The following is a 22031-nucleotide window of genomic DNA, read 5'->3' as shown; positions in this document are numbered from 1 at the left end:
TGGTAGTATATGTCATTGCTGCTTTCTCAATTCATCCCACTCTCTCCTTCCTCCACAGAGCTGCAGCTATAAAGGCAAGAGGTAGACTACAACAAATTCCTGCAAGGACAACATTTTATCCTTAAACTTCAGTACACTTGATGGTCAAGAACAATTGGCTACATACATTCTTTTTCTTCTGTGAGATTTGACCTGCTCACATGTAAACGGAATTTATAATGTTGGTATCATGCTCCCCTGCTTGGAGCCTGGAGGGGAGTATATCAGCAGTAAGTGGTAGTCAGGGGTGCAGGACAGAGCAGGGGAACCAAGGCCCCCTTCCCACAGCAAGCTTCCAGGCAGAAGCAGGCCTGAACTGGATCAGGGAGAGGACTGATACTGCTCTGTCCAGCTTTGAGTTTTGATTACTGTGTGAGAATTCTCTTCTAAATAGTCTATGGTTGCAACTTCTCACCCAGGGCAGGGGTTTTTACTTGGGGCCTTGGACCCACTGGGTCTATGGGTAAAAAATCTGTATTTCTACGTTGAATGGGAAAAAATAATGTTTATTTATTTATTTACTAAACTAACTGGAATTTAGCATTTCATTTAGTATAAAATGCTAGCACCAAACTCTAGGAGGATTATTGGTATCTGTGACTGTATCACCAATAGAAATCACAGATATTTATAATTTACATTAGATTCTTTGCAGATGTCTCAGAATACCATTTACCTTCATCATGATGTCAAAATTATAGTTGTTAATACATGTACCATCAGTTCTTGTAATTTAATGTGCCAATAAAGCAGCATCAATACCTGATAGCTCAGTTGGTAAAGAATCTGCCTGCAACGCAGGAGACCTTGGTTCGATTCCTGGGTTGGGAAGATCTGTTGGAAGGGATGGGCTACCCACTCCAGTATTCTTGGGCTTCCCTGGTGGCTCAGCTGGTAAAGAATCTGCCTGCAATGTGGGAGACCTGGGTTCAATCCCTGTGTTGGGAAGATCCCCTGGAGAAGGGAAAGGATGCCCACTCCAGTATTCTGGCCTGGAGAATTCCATCTACCGTATAGTCTATGGGGTCACAAAGAGTTGGGCACAACTGAGCAACTTTCATTTTGGTAATGTCAAATATCACAACATTTTTATTTAAAAAACTATTTCTTTGAACTTGTTTCATTCTTTTCATTCATTTTTTTTTTTGGCCATGTCATGAGGCTTGTGGGATTTTAGTTCCCTGACCGGGGATTGAACCCAGGCCCTAGCACAGAGTTCTAATCACTGGACAGCCAGGGAATTCCCCACAACATTTTAAATATCTTGGGAATAATCTTTCAATATCATTGGCTTCCTAAATAATCTTATCTGTTTTATTTTATGCATTTAAAAACATTATGCCAAGGGGATCCTGAGCTTCAGTGGAGTCTGTGACATAAAAAGCCCTTGAGACCTTGATCCAGAGGAATATGAAGTCATGAGGCTGCTGAAGTGTGCACTGAGGGTGGGGAAATCTTTACCCCTACTCAGTAAATTCTAAAGGGCTGTAGGAGACAGAAGTCATCCAGCATGTCAGGTACACAGGTAACCTGCTCATCACATGCTGTCTGACCAGGCGCTGTGATGGGCACTGGGATAGAAATCATAGGGGGAGAGGCCCTAGCTCAGATCCCAGGGCTGGGCATAGCTGCTGGGAGTCTCTGAATTGAGCCTTACAGGACAGAGAGGAGGTGGGCAGGCTGATGCCGAGAACAGACAGAGTGGTGTTCCATGCAGAAAGTGGAGCTGAGTAAAGGGCTGGAGGAGAGAGAACAAGGCTTGACAGGAACAAAGTTTTCCTGTGCCTGATTGGGGGCTTTGGGGTGGAGAAAGGTGGGGAGGAGGCAAAATGTGGATCTTCTTTGTTTATGAAGTTTGTTGTCAACCCCTACCAGAATATAGTCTGCTTAAGATCTGTCTTACTGTGCCGCCCCCCGGGTCTAGAATTGCACCCATGACACAGTCAGGCTCAGTAAAAACAACTGAATTAGTGAGAGAACAACTAGAAGCCAGATCACAGAGGGCCTGAGAGGTCGTGTTAAGAAATTTTTAGATTTCATCTAAGAGTAAATGTATTTGTTTCTGAAATGACTGATCAAGAATAGATTTGTGACGAATTAAAGAGCATTAATTTGACTCCTAAAACTACACTGGAACTCATAAAACTCCCGTTGAAGAGATGTTTATCCAGCTCTTGAGTTCTACCCTGCTTTACATCAATGGGAAGATGTACCAGAAAACTGAAATTGAAAAATTTTCAGAAAGTCAAAATCCTAAAGACAGTCAAGGACTCTATAAAAATGTATGCCAAATGCCAAGAAATGTGGTTCCTGAACTGTCAGCCTGAGAGGTCACAAGTTAAAGGTCCTTAGAACTAAATTCCCACTCTATGGACATTTAAGAAATATAGATTCTCAAATAAACCTGATAAACAAATGCAGATGAAAAGTTAGAACTGGATAGTTATTCCTAAGTTTGGCACTTAAAAATTTATCTTACTCCATATTTTCAAGTTGAAGCAAGGATTTGTGCCTATTTCCTATTTTCAGCTATGAAAACATCTTACTGTCTAGATCTGGAAAGAAAAGATATTATATTAAGGCTTGCAAAATATGCTTTGTTGGCGATTCATTCCTATCCTGTGGACTTTCGGATATATACGCTGGAAATCCTTGTCAAGAGGCAGCACAGTATATAAACATAAAGGTTGGTTTCTATTTAAATAATCCTAGTACCCACCATCATTTTTACTGTCATGTAGATATGAAATCCCAGTTGGAGCTCTTCTTCCTTTTAACTACTTCATCCAGTCACCCCTTAATAAATGGAGGGTCTGCACTTACAAGGATTCCATTCTAGTTTTCAGGCCCTCATTTTTTCTCTCAAAAGATTTACTTCTCTTTTATGGTTCTGGTTCAAGATGAAAGTAGAAAGACATACACTCATCTTCTGTGAGAGCAACCAAAATCACAACTAGCTGTTGAACAACTATCAATAGGAAGTCACTGCTGCTGCTAAGTCACTTCAGTCGTGTCTGACTCTGTGTGACCCCATAGACGGCAGCCCACCAGGCTCCCCCATGCCTGGGATTCTCCAGGCAAGAACACTGGAATGGGTTGCCATTTCCCTCTCCAATGCGTGAAAGTGAAAAGTGAAAGTGAAGTCGCTCAGTCATGTCCAACTCTCAGCTACCTCATGGGACTGCAGCCCACCAGGCTCCTCCATCCATGGGATTTTCCAGGCAAGAGTACTAGAGTAGGGTGCCATTGCCTTCTCCATAGGAAGACACTGGAATCCACCAAAAAAACAAAAACAAAAACAAAAAAACACCACATCTAAAGACAAAGAAGCGGTAATAAGATGATGGAGGGGTACAACCAAATAAAATCAAATCCCATACCTGGCAGGTGGGCAACCCGCAAACTGGAGAACAATAATAGCAAAGAAGTTCTCCCACTGTTGTGAAGGTTCTGAGCCCCGTGTCAGGCTTCCCAGCTTGGGAATCTGGCAAAGAGACTGGGAATCCCTAGGGAATCTAACCTTGAGGGCCAGTGGGATTTGATTATAGGACTTCCACAGGACTGGGTAACACAGAGACTCCAGTCTTGGAGGGTACAAACAAAATCTTGTCCGCACCAAGACCCAGGGGAAAGAAGCACTGACCCCACAGGAGACTGAGCCAGACCTGCCTGCTGGAGTTGGAACGTCTCCTGTGGAGGTGTGGGTCAGCAGTGGCTCACCTTGGGGACAGGGGCACTGGTAGCAGCAGTCCTGGAAGGTGCCCCTTGGCATGAGGTCATCAATAACCCTATCATAGAGCCCACAGATGCTAGGGCTGGGTTGCCTCAGGCTAAACAACTAACAAGGAGAGAGTGCAACCCATCAGCAGATAATTGGGTTAAAGCTTTACTGAGCATGGCCCTGCCTACTAGAGCAAGACCCAGTACTCACCTCTAGTCCCTCCCATCAGGAAGCTTACACAAGCTTCTTAGCCTCATCCACCAAAGGGCAGACAGAAGAAGCGGCTAGAACCAAAACCACATTAAAGAAAGTTAATCAGGAAGAAAAAGCAGAAGGTTATGTCCCAGATGAAGCCACAAGAAAAACAACTAAATGAAGTGGAGACAGGCAAGCTTCCAGAAAAAGAATTCAGAATGATGATAGTGAAGCTGATCCAGGATCTTGGAAACAGAATGGAGAAGATGCAAGAAATGTTTACCAAAGACCTAGAAGAACTAAAGAACAAGGAGAGATGAAATGAATATACTAGAAGTAATCAATAGCACAATAACTGAGGCAGAATGGATAAATGACCTGGAGGACAAAATGGTGGAAATCACTGCGACAGAAGAGACTATAAAAAAAAGAATGAAATAAAACGAAGACTGTGTAAGACCCCTCTGTGACAACATTAAACTCACCAATATTAGCATTATAGAGGGTCCCATAAGGAGAAAAAAGGACCTGAGAAAATATTTGAAGAGATAATAGCTGAAAATCCTAATATGGGAAATAGTCAACCAAGTCTATGTTGCTCTCCAAGCACAGAGAGTCCCAGGCAGGTTAAACCCTAAGAGGAACATGCTGAGATACACAGTAATCAAAAGGACAAAAATTAATCTACACCACCTTTATGGCAGAAAGCTAAGAGGAACTAAAGAGCCTCCTGATGAAGTGAAAGAGGAGAGTGAAAAAGCTGGCTTAAAACTCAACATTCAAAAAACTAAGATCATGGCATCTGGTCCCATCACTTTATGGCAACAGATGGGGAAACAATGGAAACAGTGACAGACTTAATTTTCTTGGGCTCCAAAATCACCGCAGCCATGAAATTAAAAGATGCTTGCTCCTTGGAAGAAAAGCTATGACAAACCTAGATAGCATATTAAAAAACACAGACATCACTTTGCCAACAGAGGTCCATCTAGTTAAAGCTATAGTTTTTCCAGTAGTCATGTATGGATGTGAGAGTTGGACCATAAAGAAGGCTGAGCACCTAAGAATTGATGCTTTTGCTGTGGTGTTGGAGAAGACTCCTGAGAGTTCTTTGGACTGCAAGGAGATCAAACCAGTCAATCCTAAAGGAAACCAACCCTGAATATTCACTGGAAGGACTGATGCTGAAGCTAAAGCTCCAATACTTTGGCCATCTGATGCGAAGAGCCGACTCACTGGAAAAGACCCTGATGTTGCTAAAAATTGAAGGCAGAAGGGGACGACAGAGGATGAGATGGTTGGACGACACCACTGAATGGACATGAGTTTCAGCAAGCTCCGGGAGACTGTGAAGGACAGGGAAGCCTGAGGTGTTGCAGTCCATGGGGTCACAAAGAGTTGGACATGACTGAGCGATTGAACTAAACTGATCAAAGTGCCAGGTACTGTTCTCAGCACTTTCCTTACATACACTTATTTAGTCCTCATAACCACTCCATGAAAAAGGTACTGTTATCATCTCTGTTTTACCAGTGAAGAAGCTGGGGTTACACAAAGGTTAAATAAGCTCCTTATTCACAGTTACTGACTAGAAGGTTCATGAGGCAAGGTTCAAACCCAAGCCGGCTGGCTACAGAGCTCAGACCTGTGGCCACTACAATGTACTGCCTGTTATTCTGTTGTGTGTGTATGTCTCTGTGTATGTGTGTCTGCAGAAACTCTGCAAAGCCTGCCTTATTTAAACAGTTTTCTTTGATCACCCATTCGAGCACTGTGTATAGCAGAGGGGAGGCAGCAGCAAACAACTGGGATAAAGCTCAAAGAATATGTCTAGTTAAACAAGTATGAGGTCAGTAAGGATGCTGACCAGTTAGAAAGGGTACTAAACAAGTGAGAGCAGGCAGCCGGATCCAAACCAGGATGAGCAGGGAAACTTCCTGAAGGAAGTGATGTTTAGAAGGAGAAGCAGGAGTTAGCTAGGCAGGGTGTTGTTGGCAGGTGTATAGAGGGGTGTCAGAGAAGGGGCTAACCCAAGGTCATGAGAATGGCCAGAGTATGTCCTGCCAGTTTTCTACGAAAGCCTCACTACTCCTGGATATCACACCCCAAAGCTAGTCAACCTGTAGCCCCGCTGGTCGAGAGGACGAGATGTGCCACGGTACCACACACCACCCTTTTCTTCCCCAGCTAGCTGCCTGGGCCAGGGTTTTAGAGGCGCAGTTTCATGTAGGCACATCCTAGAACTAAAATTAATTCAGCAATGCCTGCAGCAAAGCTGGAGGAAATACAAGAAGACCAAAGCAAGTGTTTTTTTTTTTTAACTGAATTTATGATGCAGAAAACATAATGTATTCTTAGACATTTGTACTACCATAAATTACACATTATAGGATAATTATTAGTGGTTTGAAGAGAAACAGTATAAATGAAATACAGCCAATATTATGAAAATGTAAACCATGTAAATCAAAATAATAAAATAATTATTTCATTACTTAGAGGTCTTCTTAATATATATGTATGAAATTTCTTACACATACATATAATAAAAGCCCACAAAAACCATGACTCTGAAGCTAATCACTGTACAAATATGAATATAAATCTTTAAGCTCAATTTTATCTTCAGCAGGAGGGTTGTGTGGTTTGGGCCTTATGCAAATCACATTTAGTATTAAATAATCAGATGTCACATATGTCATATAAAGCAGCAAGTAGAAAAAAATAAATTATGAAAATGCATGAGGCTAAAAGTTAACAGGGAAAAATGTCTCTATAGCCAGTGTTCTTTTCATGTCGAAACTAAAATAATACCCAGTGTGTCAGGATACATAAAAAAGAGTGTAGTGTAATTGTGATTTTAAAATCTCTACAAGGAGTAATTGAGACAAGATGAGTAGAGTAACAAATTAAGTTCAAGTTAAAAACACTAGCTGTTTTTGTTATTACCAAAAAACCCCTCTAAATTTGGGAACAGCTTCATAAAATCAAATGTTGGTAATAAACGTAGTTTCCTAGCAGGGCAGTGAAAGAGCTAGCAGTAGCTTTTCTTTAAATAGGATAGCTAACCAGAGCTGTAAGTCTAAGTTGAAAGTTGTAAGTCTAATTTGAATTTTGTTGCAAAAATATTTATCCACGTTAAGATAGTTAAAGATGTTTGCTTCATTTATCATAGGCACCTATGTAATCTAATCAGTTTGGGTTACTGCCCATATAGTCCAGAAGCAAAGACCAAGATAATACTTCTGTATCAAAGGTATATACTATTATATACATATTGTAAGACAAATATAGACACTGGGGGGAAAATAAATAAAGATAACACAGTAACATGTATACTAACACAGTTTTGTGCAACTGCACCAAACTCCTAAACTTGAATACCATATAGCAACACACAGGTCTGTTAGGTCTGTTCTAACCTGGGCTCCACAGATGCCACTGAGGCAAACAGCAGTGGTAAAATTTTCATCGCACCATGGCACAAAAATAACCATCCCTCCCTGAATCAGTTTGACAGTTCCCCACCAGCAAGGTATTTCTTTTTAGTAAAAAATGTAAACTTTTTTTTTCCCCTCTGGGACCAAAAAAACAGGAAACAGGAATCCATGGTAGAGTTGTTGAAGACAGAACCAACTTCCCAGTGAAAAAGAACAAAACTGAACTAGATCTCACCAGTAGAGAGAAGGCACACTTTGAAAAGCTAAATGGATGTTGTGGCTATTTATAAGCTGTGTTAACATACTGCCCAATTTTCATTAAAAAAAAGACCAAAAACCTTGGAGAATTTAAGGTCTGATCATAAAAATTATAAGTAGAGTTGTTTTAATTCTATAAGAGGGATGTTTTTAGCTCACATAGTACAATAAATAAGACCTATTATTTTTTTCAGCAGGCTACTTGGGGCCTGGACCTATGAATCACATTAAGTTCAAGTCTCTGGTTGGGAATAACTTAGTTGGTTCTGGCCACTGAAAATTGAAACCAAAGACCATGCCTCGCTGACCCACCCTGGGGTCAGGTATTGACTCCTTCGGCTCTTGGAGACATTTCAGTGGGGAAGTCTGAGAGGCAGCACAGCTTCTTAGGAGAGCAAGACCCCTGAGGCTATTGGTGAGGATGAGTCCCGAGTTACCTCAGACAAAGGACTGACTCACCTGTACCCTAACCACAATTCCTCTTCAAAAGATGATTTTTCAAAACTACACATAACATTTATTTCACTGTTCATTATTTAAGGATGTGAATGCTGGCAGCCAAGGTGTTAGGGCATCTGTTATAGAAAAGAGATTATGCTCTTAAACCATGGGAAGGTTTGAATTTGCATATTTTCATTTGGCAAAATGATAAATTAAACTAGTATATTTTAAAAACTATATATATACACCTATATAGTTCACATACCATAACATTCACCATTTAAAGTATACAATTTAGTGGATTTTAGTATATTCACAAAGTTGTGCAACATTAGCACAATATAATTCCAGAACATTCTCTTCATCCCCAAAGAAACTATATATACCCTTAGTAGTCACTCTCAATTACTCCCTTTCACCAGCACCTGCAGTCTCTTGCTGTTTTTTTTTTTTTTTAAGTGAAGTAGGACAACTTTCTTGGGCATTGTATTTTCAGTAGCATGTGGCTTTATATTTTTCATTACAATTTTAGCAGTGAATTCAAACCATGGTCTTTATAAGTATTTTGAGATTATAAAATACCCTCTTTAATATACAAACTATTTTTGTCCCCCAAATGTTTTCTTTATATATAAGACAATAGATTTTTCTGTCTCCACTGGAGCATAAAACATTACCTTTTTTTTTTCCTCAATTAAATTCTGTTCTTGTATAAGAAGTGAGAAAAATTGATACTTAAATATTTAAAAAGATGAACGACCAGAGTCCTTATAAACCGTGGGCCATCACACTCTCCTCCTCACTCCTTAAAGAGCTTCAGAGCTGAGAGAGCTGAGGCCTGAAAGGCCAAGCTGCTTGTTTACAGATGAGGAAATGGATCTAATGTGGGCTGGTGACAGGTTCAAGACCAGAAGGCTAGTTTACAGCAAAGGTAGGAAGGTAACCCCTTTTTACTAGTTTTCTATTGGGTTGACCAAAAAGTTTGGGGTTTCCTATAAAATGGAGAAAAACCCGAACGAACTTTGTGGCCAACCCAATAGTACTGAATATTGGAAGTAAATGTCATCTACCACATGAATCTAATTATGTCAGTGAATTTCTTTTATAGCTTTGATATGAGCATAAAAATACTTTCTAAAGATAAGGCAGGCATATTTAACCAGGGGGCCCAAATCACTCATTGAAACAGCAAAAAAGAGCCGAGATTCTGGAGAGACTGAGAACACAGTTCAGATTTCCCACACTGTAACTCTCCACGCAAGTGTCTATAGGATGTACCACTTCATGGAAGAAGCAAATAAGTCATGTACATTCAGTACTCTGGGAATGAAGGCTTCGTGGGCTGAGGAGGGTTTGGAGTTAACCATTGCAACAGTTCTTCATCTGGGTTGACTTTTTGGAACTAGTGCCACTCAGATTGGTAATGGATTTGCTGTCATCCTCATCAGTTCTTTTTTTCACTTCCCTGGAGAGAGAAAGAGAGACATACAGACAGGGAAGATTACTGAGGTATAAAATAGAACCATAAACAACTCAGTAGAAATAAAATTGCACTGCTAAGCACTTGCTGTGTGCCATCCAGACAGGGTGCTAAATGCTTTGTAGGTGTTGACATTTAATCCTCACAGGTATGATTTTACTGTGTCCCATTTTATATGTGAGAAAATGAAGGCAAACAAAAAACCTTAAGAAATTTCCCTTAGGTCACATAGCTGAAGAAGTGGCAGAACTTGGATTGCAGCCATGCAGGTGAGCTCCAGCCATCTGCATTCTGAACAGTAGGCTACACACTCATGCATGTACACAGAAACACATACCCAGGTGCATACACACACGCACACAGACTACTGTTGCTCGCTCCTGTGGTTATGCATGGTGTACAGTCTGCCACACGCACAACTCTGGAACCTAGCTTCCACCCCCAGCTAATGCTTAACATTAACAAAAGCAATGATGGCTTTATAACCATTTTGAAATAATACTTGATCATGGAGATAACAGCAGATGGTTAAAATCCAAAAAATCCTTTTGTCTCTTCCTAAATTTTTTTTAGAATTAACAGAGGCACTTTTAGAATTAACAGAGGAATATTTCATGCAAAGATGGGCTCGATTAAGGACAGAAATGGTATGGACCCAACAGAAGCAGAAGATATTAAGAAGAGGTGGCAAGAATACACAGAAGAACTGTACAAAAAAGATCTTCATGACCAAGATAATCACGATGGTGTGATCACTCACCTAGAGCCAGACATCCTAGAATGTGAAGTCAAGTGGGCCTTAGAAAGCATCACTACGAACAAAGCTAGTGGAGGTGATGGAATTTCAGTTGAGCTATTTCAAATCCTGAGAGATGATGCTGTGAAAGTGCTGCACTCAATATGCCAGCAAATTTGGAAAACTCTGCAGTGGCCACAGGACTGGAAAAGGTCAGTTTTCATTCCAATCCCAAAGAAAGGCAATGCCAAAGAAGGCTCAAACTACCGCACAATTGCACTTATCTCACACACTAGTAAAGTAATGCTCAAAATTCTCCAAGCCAGGCTTCAGCAATATGTGAACCGTGAACTTCCAGATGTTCAAGCTGGTTTTAGAAAAGGCAGAGGAACCAGAGATCAAATTGCCAACATCTTCTGGATCATCAAAAAAGCAAGAGAGTTCCAGAAAAACATCTATTTCTGCTTTATTGACTATGCCGAAGCCTTTGACTGTGTGGATCACAAGAAACTGGAAAATTCTGAAAGAGATGGGAATACAGACCACCTGACCTGCCTCTTGAGAAATCTGTATGCAGGTCAGGAAGCAGCAGTTAGAACTGGACATGGAACAACAGACTGGTTCCAAATAGGAAAAAGAGTACGTCAAGGCTATATATTGTCACCCTGCTTATTTAATTTATATGCAGAGTACATCATGAGAAACGCTGGGCTGGAAGAAACACAAGCTGGAATCAAGACTGCCAGGAGAAATATCAATAACCTCAGATATGCAGATGACACTACTCTTATGGCAGAAAGTGAAAGAGGAGAGTGAAAAAGTTGGCTTAAAGCTCAACATTCAGAAAACGAAGATCATGGCATCTGGTCGTATCACTTCATGGCAAACAGATGGGGAAACAGTGGAAACAGTGTCAGACTTTATTTCTTTGGGCTCCAAAATTACTGCAGATGGTGATTGCAGCCATGAAATTAAAAGACGCTTACTCCTTGGAAGAAAAGTTATGACCAACCTAGATAGCATATTCAAAAGCAGAGACATTACTTTGCCAACAAAGGTCCATCTAGTCAAGGCTATGGTTTTTCCAGTAGTTATGTATGGATGTGAGAGTTGGACTGTGAAGAAAGCTGAGCACCAAAGAATTGATGGCTTTTGAACTGTGGTGTTGGAGAAGACTCTTGAGTCCCTTGGACTGCAAGGAGATCCAAGCAGTCCATTCTGAAGGAGATCAGTCCTGGGTGTTCATTGGAAGGATTGATGGTAAAGCTGAAACTCCAATACTTTGCCCACCTCATGCGAAGAGTTGACTCACTGGAGAAGACTTTGATGCTGGGAGGGATTGGGGGCAGGAGAAGAAGGGGACGACAGAGGATGAGAGGGCTGGATGGTATCACCGACTCGATGGACATGAGTTTGAGTGAACTCCGGGAGTTGGTGATAGACAGGGAGGCCTGGTGTGCTGCAATTCATGGGGTAGCAAAGAGTCAGACACAACTGAGCAACTGAACTGAACTGAACTGAACTGAGGCAACACTGCACCAAAGATCTCCACGATCCTGTGAAGTCTCCATGGCCCCTAAGAAAGTCTCCTACCCCTGGGGATGCTTGTGTAATACACACATTCTGAAGTCCCACCTTAGACAAGCTGAATGAAAATGTCATGTGGTGTGGAGTGTGTGACAGCTTGTCCCCAAGACAGCCACAGAGAATTCCACCTTCCCTGTCAGTGTCTGCCGTTCCCCTACTAGTGGTGAATGAAGCTTGTGCTGCTCCCTCGTGGTCAGGACCGGCTCTGTAACTGCTTAGCCCAATGGAATGGTGAGGGAATGGTGTGCTGGCACTTCCGCATGAGGCATTAATAAGGCCTGATCATTTTGAGCTGCCATGTAAGAGGCCGAGGGCTCCTCACTGGATAGAGAACAGCAGAGAGGTCCTAGGGGCTGAGATGCCACAGGAAGGAGCACCTTGGCAACACACAGCAGACCCTGCCATGACTGTAAATGCATGAAACATCTGAGGGAGAGCAGTCAAGGCCCCTCCAGTGAGATCCAGTCTCTCCTGGTAATTTCAGAAAATAAAAGTTGGTATTGTTCCCGGGGGACTACATTTTGTGTGCTTTGTTCCCAGATCCTGGGAACTGGCATGTTCCCAGCACAGCAGTGCTATTTAATAGAATGTAATTCGTATATGTGATTAAAAAGTTTTTAGCAGCCACGGTAAAAAGTGTAAAGAGAAATAGGTGAAATTAATTTCATTAATATATTTTAATCAACTTGGTATTACAACAATACTATCACTTCAGCATGTTACCAATAAAAATAGTCATGAGGTATTTTACAATTTTTATACTGACTTCAAAACCCAGTATTTATTTAATACACCTAGCACATCTCGGCTTGGATAACCACACTTCTAGTGGATAGTGGCCACTAAACTGGTCAGCACAGCCCCAGAAGGAGCTGATGTGCTAACCTTTGAAAACCACTGCACCTGAGTAGGAAAGAAAAGGGAAATTAGTTCTTGCTGAAGACCAGTTAATAAATGCTATGCTACACATTTTCACTTAAGTCCTTATTACAACACACACACTGTCACACGACAGGTGAGCATCACTGTCTTCACAGATGAGGAAACAAAGACTCAGGAAAAGGAGGATACACAGTTCAACCCATAACACCCTGTAAGACCTGGTTCAGATTTATGACCTCCTGAACTATATTTGTATTGCTTAAGCCACTAGGTTAGCAGGAATTTGTTACAGTGACAACAGAAAACTAATACAGCTTCCAAATCCAAAAGCTTGACCACTGGGTCATTCAACAAGTGTCCGACTTATGCCAGGCTCTGGGATCCTCAACTAGTGAGCTCTGAGAGAGAGCCAGGTATCTTCTAAATAAATCGTTACCAGGTCCTGAAAGCTGCTAACACACAAGCACAGTGGAGCCAACCTACTGGCAGGATAGGAATTCATTTAAAGAGGAAGGGAGGTTCCAGGTTCAGGGAACAGCTTACAAAGAGACAAAGAGGAATAAAAGAACCTGGCCATGACTGGAGGCAAAGTTTGCTGTGTCTAGAGATTATCATTTATTTGGGAAGCAAGAAGAGATGTGAACAGAAAGGTAGCTGAGATCTGGCTCTGGGGGACTGTTAGGCACTTGCTAAAAGAGACTGGGTTCTTTGCTGTAGGTCGGACACCAATGTGGCATGCAAGCAGGAAAGTATTAATTGGATTTTTATTTACAAAGATCACCCTGATTAGAGAAAGAATATGGACAGACTGAAGAAAAAGTGCAGAGAGGTCACTGACTCATTAGGGCCTCAGAACCCACTAGAGGCAGATGATGAAGAAAGAGGAAGGAGTCAAGACTGACTCTAGGTTACTATTTGTTTTTTAATTATTATAATGTTAATAGTTTCCTGAAAAGGGGAGTATAGAGTGAAGAACAATTTTACAAAAAACACATTAGGATTTAGCTATGTTGGGTCAGTCAGACCTACGGAATTTCCATTTGTTGGTGGGTGGGAACATGGAATTTTAAAAAAGATGGGAGTTAAAAAAATGGGAGTTAAAAATACAGAAATTGGAAGTCACTGTCTTAGACACAGTTTTAGGAACCACGGGGATGGAAGATATTAGGCAGAGAAAGTAAGAGCAAGAGAGTGCAAAATAGAATCCTGAAATTGCCAGCATTTAAAAGGCAAATCAGAGATTCAAAGTAGCGCAAAGTCCTAATTTTGCCAGTTAGTAGCTGTGTCACTTTGAGCAAGCAGATAAAGCTTTCTAATTCTCAGTTTTCTTATCTGTACAATGGGTACAGTAAACACAGTATCTTCACAAGACAACTCACATCTCTCTCTTCTGGGAGGTCCAACAGGCCCCTATCAGCTATGTATCATATGGCTGCCTGATCATATTTTTCTTTTTTTTTCTCTAATTTTAAATTGCACAGCCTATCTTACATACCCTGATATCTCTACAAGGCCTTCATGCTGAGCACTCATAATAATGCAGACATTACTGAACCTTGAAAGCAAATATTAAGGGAGAAAAACAGGCTGTATTTTTCACTTGGCCTTCAGTTTCCTTAAATCTACTCAAAATGCAGGCACTCCCACTTTAAGGGAATCAGGAAAATATAATTCCAAACATCTAAAACAGGTTTAAGGTTGGGAAAACTATATCACCTCACCCCAAACTGCCATATGCATAACAGCATTTTAAATGAATTAGTCTTATGGACAGATTTACACCCAGTGGGTTCAGCAACGGTGCTGAACTAATATATCAGCCTGAGCTTTTTATGTTTTTCTCAAATTTCAGGCCACTGACCAATTTGATGCCTGTTGTACTTGAATCGATTGCAAAATGTTTAAAGCCTGTGGCTCTAGTGGTGGCAGACTGACGTGCTGATGGACAGTAGATGGAATGAACGTCCTGTCAGCCCTACAGGGAAACTGAATTTCTAGGAATGACTTTTCCTGGGATTGAGAGGTTTTTCAAGAAAAGGCAAAGGAATCCAGGTTGTTAACCAAACACTTATGGCCTCCCTTTAAAAACAAACACTGTTTCAGACAGTGCAAATCCATAAACTTTTCTAGTTCAGGTTTTAAGACATGACATGGTACGAAATGGAATTATGGGAACTATCTTATGAGATCAAGTCAAGAATTTAATGTTTTGCATTATACACAATATTTTGAAGGCTGTAAAACTTTTTAAAGTAATCTTACTGGTGGAAACGAAACCATTTTCATTTAAGACTTGGTACTTTGACAAACAATCAGATGACATGGTATAAAGCAAATTAAAGGCTCTACAGATTTGCTTTATTTATAATTTTCCTATTTAACATATTGTTAACATAAGTAACCTAGAGGTCTCAACAACAATTTAAAAAGCTCTCTGATGAGTGATTCACAAGAAGTGACCTTGTTATCAAAATGCTTCTGCACATAGCTGTTTTAAGTAAAGCTACATTGTAAACAGGGTGGCTGCTAGGCTGACTCAACACACTTATCTATGGACTCATAGGCTGTCAGGACTGGAAAGCCTTATGGATCATTTTCTTTAGCCCCTTCCCTCATTTTACAGATTAGAAATGTTGGATTTAGTCAAGACTCCACAGCTGTTCGGGGCAGATTTAAGATTGGACTTTGAGCCTCCTGACACTACACTCCTCCACCGTGCTGGGCAGAAGCCCTCAGCCACGCAGAGCGCCTTAGCTACAGCTTCCTTTCCTGCTAAGCTGGGGCAGCAATGTAGCACCTCCTACCTGAGGTGAAGGTAGTGCTGAGCCCTTTATTCTACTGAAGTTGAAATTCTTATAAAAACCAGAATTTCACAAATGATCAGAAAAAGAACTACATGCCTAAAGTGGTTTTGCTTTGTCAGCAATTAAAGTTCATTGGCTGGATTTTGATAATGCACGTTTTTATATATTTTTCTTTTTTTTAATATTTAAACTGTTAGAGCAGTAAAGAATCATCTTTTCACTTGTGGCAGAAAACTAGCAGAAGAAATAAGTCTAACAGAAAACGTTGTTATTTCCTAAGAATACTGCAAAGATTGAAATACAGTTAAATCCGAGTTCCTCAATGATGCAGTTTTCATTCTAATCCACATCCCAGAATGTTATTTATTATTAACACCATTGTCTAAGCTTAAAAATTACCTGGGTAAGAATGTAAACAAAATGTTTCCAACTGGCATGATATACAATTTGCTTTGTGAAATTTTTTTCCTTTACCTTGGAAAATGTCATAATAGTTATATTCATAATGGTCTCTTGTGTTTAAAATCTGGTTCCTGGAAATGATTCATACATGTCAACTGTTAGCTTTGTGGTGACATTTTGCAGAAATGTCAATGACATCTCAGGTGCACCTGCTTTTGTTTGGCAGTAGAAGTATTTTCCCAATGTTCACAGGGAACAAGCAGCATTACCAGTTTTTTTAAAAAACGGTTTCTCCAACCACTACTGAAAGACAAGACAGTGTTCCCCAATACAGATTCACTTTATGGTCAATATATTTGACACATACAGAAGCTAAGTGAAAATTCAATCCTACATTCAGTTTTCCAAATATAAGGCAAAACTTTACCGAGCAAGATGGAGAACAGCTTCCACTATATTTGAACCATCTTTGGCGCTTGTTTCACAAAATAATGCCCCATAGGTCTGTAAAAAAAAAAAAATATATATATATATATATATATATGTATATACAATTAGATGAAGGCTTTGATTAGGTTTCCTGGAATGTTCACTTTTAAAATCAATAAAATAAAAATATTCCCCTGTTGAGTATGCTAAAAATAAGTTAAGTAATTGGATTCAAAGTTTTAAGACTTTAAAAAAAAACACATATGAGCCTAGTTATTCCAGTAACAGTTCCTAGTTGAAAGAATTTTTTAAAAAAACTTTTTATTTTTTATTAGGGTATATCCAGTTAACAAATAATGTGATAGTTTCAAGTGAATAACAAAGGGACTCAGCCATACATATACATGTATCCACTCTCCCTCAAATCCCTGTCTCATCCAGGCTGCCACATAACACTGAGCAGAGTTTCATGTGCTATACAGTAGGTTCTTGCTGGTTATCCCTTTTAAATATAGCAGTGTGTACATGTCCATCCCAAACTCCCTAACTATCCCTTTCCCCCAACCTTCCCCGTGGCAACCATAGGTTCCTTCTCCAAGTTTGTGAGTCTGTTTTTGATTTTTAACTAAGTTCATCTGTATAATTTCTTTTTAGATTCCACATATAAGGGATATCATATAATTTTTTTCCTCTGTCTGACTTACTTCACTCAGTATGATGCTCTCTTGGTCCATCCATGTTGTGGCAAATGGTATTATTTCATTCTTTTTAATGGCTGAATAATATTCCACCCAATCAGAGAATTTTTATTTTGTATCCCCCCAAAAAAAACCCATCCCACTATACAAAATTTCATAGTTTAAGGTTCTTATATCCAAGAGTCACACATGCCACCAAATGTTCTCTATCAAATAACTTGAGAGAGACAAAAATGATAGCTTAAGCTAACCACACAGGAATTAAATGTCCATCAGAAGTATGTCTCCTTTAGGCCAGCAGCTAACACACCCCTCTTCACACTATCGTCCTTTTCTATTGACATTCAGCAGCCTTTGCGTTGCTAAAACCAAAGGACATTTTCTAGTCCTCTATTATTTAACCTCCCAGTGGTTATACATACGGTCATTGATTGTTATCACTCTTCTGCTTCAGACCTTCTGATGTTCCCCATCCCTTACAAGCAATATTGAAATGCTTACCTGGCTGACAAGGCCTAGGTATGCTTGTATGGGGCCCCAGCCAACCTCTCAGTTCTACCAGTGGCCACTCTCCCTCACAACGCTCAAGTTACCCTGGCCATCCCTCTATTTCTCCAATGCTCCAAATTTTCTCCCACCTTAGGACCTTTGCAGGCTTCCCTTGTAGCTCAGTGGGTAAAGAATCTGACTGCAATGTGGGACACCTGGGTTTGCTACCTGGGTCGGGAAGATCCCTTGGAGAAGGGAAGGCTACCCACTCCAGTATTCTGGTCTGGAGAATTCCATGGACTGTACAGTCCATGGGGTCGCAAAGAATCGGACACAACTGAGTGTTCATTTTCAGGACCTTTGCACCTGTTGTTACCACTACCTAGGTTATCCTATATCCTTAGTAACCCCCTTCACCAGGCTGACTTTTACCTACCTTTTCGATTTTTAGGTAATCCATCCTTGAAGTTGAGATTAAGTGTTTCCTAACTCTGAAAAAGTCGGCATTAGGAATTCCTATTACAAAACCTCTTGACGTATTTTTCCAGCACGGCACTTGCTACAATTGTAATTGATGAAGTGTGTCTTTGTCTAACAAGCTGGAAACAACTCCTTTCGGAAAGGAGGACTGTGTGTGCTGTGGGGCCAGGTGTGGTTTACCTGGTTCCTGTGTGGGACTGGGAGAGGATGTGATAGATACTCTGGAGCAGGGAGAAAGGAACAACCAAACAATGGGGAAAGGTTACTGTGAAACTTTTACTCATGACCCCCTCAATCCACAGAAATGCTAGAATAATTCCCCAAATGAATCTTATTTCTAGTAGAAATGGGTAGTGCTGCTGCTGAATTTCATAGTCAGGATGTTATTGGGTGAAATAGAGATGGCCTTTGAGGATGCAGGAGGGTGGCGGACATGAGATGCATAGTAAGTAAGCAAACCTTGGGGCATCAATAAGAAATTTTGGAGAAGGAATAAAGTTGGCATGCGGCCAGGAGTGATGGCTCTCTAGGGGGACGAGTGGATTACATAGGTTTAATGTCTGTCTCCCCTAGACAGTAAACTATGTGAGGGCAAGGATGGTCTCTTTTGTTCTATACCCTTTGCTCAGCTCACAATAAAGTACTTTTCACTTGGTAAATACAATTAAATATGTGTTGAATGGATCTTGTCTGTATTTCATTGTCTAGTTTTAATGTTTATCATATTTGGCTCACAGTTATACCATTTAAAATAAGAAACAATTCCAACTTAAAATAGGGAAATTGAAACTTCTTTTAAAATATCACTTGTTTATATTATAGAGCAGTCTTTTCATTGATGATGACAGACAGTATGAGACTGTTATGGTAAGAACTTATGTGACCCAAGGGCCATCTGATTCCTTGTTTGGGTAAAACAAGTCATAAGAGGGCCACGAAGCATTCTGACACAATGACAGTGATAAGAGAATAAGCACTGCCCACAACAGTAATCTGAACAGAAATGAGGCCCATTCCTTATACAAATGCACAACCAAGAATAATTTTATACTATTCCAACTGAGTACAAATCTTAGAAAAGAGAACATGTCTACCAATTCTCTTCACCCTGTCACCCAGGTGACACGCTGCATCATCTGCTGCTCCATGGCACAGTGACCCTGTGGAACCAAAGTCAACTTTTCCAAACAGGACACCCATTCTTATTCCTTTACCTGGATCCCAGGACTAGAGGAGGATTCCAGGAACTGGGGAAGAGTGAGGAAGAAGACGGGAGAATTTTGCCTCCTCTTTGTCACTGATATTCAGCGGGGAAAATGATCACATGATTGTTTTATCCCCACAGGGGGTTTAATTCTTGTAGTTAATTATTTACGTTCATGGGGTGGATAGGGGGCACTGGGAATTCTGTCTGTGTAAGGACAGAAGACCCATCAGACAGAGTGGAGGTTTGTCAAACACCCCTTTCAGCACACGTAGAGAAAAGTGAAAGACCCCTTCTAGTTTGGACCCACTCTTACTCTTACCATGGCCAGTTTTTCTCCAAAGTACCCTGGGACACATTTTTGTCCCTCTGCTTCAGCAGCGTCACGAAGATCAGCCTTGTTTCCCACCAACATGATAGGAATGCTCTCATGGGCTGCATCCTGCCATGAAGAAAAGAAAAAACGGCACACACATGAAACCCTGGACAGGTTACGAGGATGATGACAGCGACAGCTGCCTTTCTGAGTGCCCCCTGTGTGCCACATGGTGTACAGACAATATCTTTAAACTCCAGAACATCCCTAAAAGGAGACAGACTTTTCCCCATTTCCAGACCAGAACACTGAAATTCAGAGAGGTTAAATAAGATGTTCTAAGGGTGAGGGCCGAGGTCCAAATGACTCCATCATCCTTGCCACTACAGAAACCGATACAAACTCAAGACGCATCACCTAGAGTTACATTTAGCTGTAGTGCTCACATAATTTGCTATAATTTTCACTCCAAACAGAGGTGATAACAAGCCGGCTTCATTACCCCAGGTACAAAACACACAAATATTCCCTCAGCTATGAGGGGACAAAAAAGGAGTCTGAAAGCTCCACACTCACTGCTATCTGGCTTACGACAAAAGCAAAATACAAAGGCCCTAAAGATCAACATATTTCTTGTGAGGAGTTGATAAGCAATCATTCAAAGCACCAGTTTCTCAGGATAATGCTCCCCAATTAGCGTGTGCACATGTCGTGGCCTTCACAGAGGAGCTGGCTGGCTGACTGGAAGATGTGAGAGGCAGAAGTAAGTTTGAGACTCCCCTCCTCCCACCACCTGGCTGCTCACCGGCTGTGACTGCGTGAAGTCCAGCAAGTCTCTTCCTGTTTCTGACTCCATTTCCCTGTCTGAAATGAAGGGGTCAGTAAGGCGCCCTCAGCAGACTATGATGAGAACTGAAGACTTATGTGACTAGAGAAACAGCCTTTTGGCTCCTAAACAAGCGAAGCAGCAGTGGTGACTGACACGTGGGGAAATGATTCTTTGCAGCGCCTAAACACAGCCGGCTGCTCACCCACTTTGGTGCCACACCTGATACAGCATCAAAAATGAGCCCTGAAACTAAAATTATACTTCCTTTCTCTTCTGACCATTTTCCTCCAACAGAATGCATCAGAGTGAAGTAAAAGCAAAGGAGAGAAGGAAATGAAAAGCCCTCCCCTAGACTAGACACCCCACCCATTAATGTGTTAAGTAATTGCATTCTGTGGGGAACTGCTCATGATCGTATGGAAGCCATTAGTCAAATATTCACTTAAGCCAGCCAAGACTTCTCAAAGCCACATGGGTAAGTAACGGCACCTCCTTCAAGTCTTGACTCAAATATGACCTCCTAGTCTGACCCGCCTGACTGCACCACCTGCAGCACTCCGCCTCACCATAAGGCCGGTTATCCTGGCCTTGTTTTGCTTCTACATCTAGCACTTCCTATCATTCATTTTATTTATTTATGTTGGTTGCCTTTTCAATAACCTCAGATATGCAGATGACACCACCCTTATGGCAGAAAGTGAAGAGAAACTAAAAAGCCTCTTGATGAAAGTGAAAGAGGAGAGTGAAAAAGTTGGTTTAAAGCTCAACATTCAGAAAAGGAAGATCATGGCATCCGGTCCCATCACTTCATGGGAAATAGATGGGGAAACAGTGTCAGACTTTATTTTTCTGGGCTCCAAAATCACTGCAGATGGTGACTGCAGCCATGAAATTAAAAGATGCTTATTCCTTGGAAGAAAAGTTATGATCAACCTAGATAGTATATTCAAAAGCAGAGACATTACTTTGCCAACTAAGGTCCATCTAGTCAAGGCTATGGTTTTTCCTGTAGTCGTGTATGGATATGAGAGTTGGACTGTGAAGGCTGAGTGCCGAAGAATTGATGCTTTTGAACTGTGGTGTTGGAGAAGACTCTTGAGAGTCTCTTGGACTGCAAGGAGATCCAACCAATCCATTCTGAAGGAGATCAGCCCTGGGATTTCTTTGGAAGGAATGATGCTAAAGCTAAAACTCCAGTACTTTGGCCACTTCATGCAAAGAGCTGACTCATTGGAAAAGACTTTGATGCTGGGAGGGATTGGGGGCAGGAGGAGAAGGGGACGACAAGAGGATGAGATGGCTGGATGGCATCACTGACTCAATGGACATGAGTCTGAGTGAACTCTGGGAGTTGGTGACGGACAGGGAGGCCTGGCGTGCTGCGATTCATGGGGTTGCAAAGAGTCGGACACAACTAAGCAACTGAATTGAACTGAACTGAACTAGAATACAAGCTCCAAAGGGTAGGGCCTTTTTAATGGATATACTGCCAATACGTGCACAAAACAGGGATGCCCAAAATATTTTTGAATGTGTAGAAGTTGGAAAGAGATTTCATGTCTTAAGTGTCTCCATTCAACTTTTACCCAAATATCCAATCA

General features: G+C 41.1%; 1 protein-coding gene across 2 annotated transcripts in view; it reads right to left on the bottom strand.

Moving 5' to 3' along the window:
- Positions 1-7201: 7201 nt before the first annotated feature.
- RASEF (RAS and EF-hand domain containing) overlaps positions 7202-22031 on the bottom strand; it is an 85710-nt gene continuing 70880 nt past the window's right edge. For both annotated transcript variants that reach the window (XM_004004118.6, XM_042244845.2), the window contains 3 exons: positions 19608-19727; positions 16413-16489; positions 7202-9559 (listed from right to left, as the gene is read on the bottom strand). In XM_004004118.6, coding sequence (XP_004004167.2) covers positions 9454-9559; positions 16413-16489; positions 19608-19727 — 303 coding nt within the window. In that variant the 3' untranslated portion in view covers positions 7202-9453. The remainder of the gene's footprint in view (positions 9560-16412; positions 16490-19607; positions 19728-22031) is intronic.

Source organism: Ovis aries, chromosome 2, assembly GCF_016772045.2.
Source record: "Ovis aries strain OAR_USU_Benz2616 breed Rambouillet chromosome 2, ARS-UI_Ramb_v3.0, whole genome shotgun sequence".
NCBI lineage: Eukaryota > Metazoa > Chordata > Mammalia > Artiodactyla > Bovidae > Ovis > Ovis aries.
Note: the sequence above shows the minus strand (reverse complement) of the source record. Positions and strands in the feature narration are given on the sequence as shown.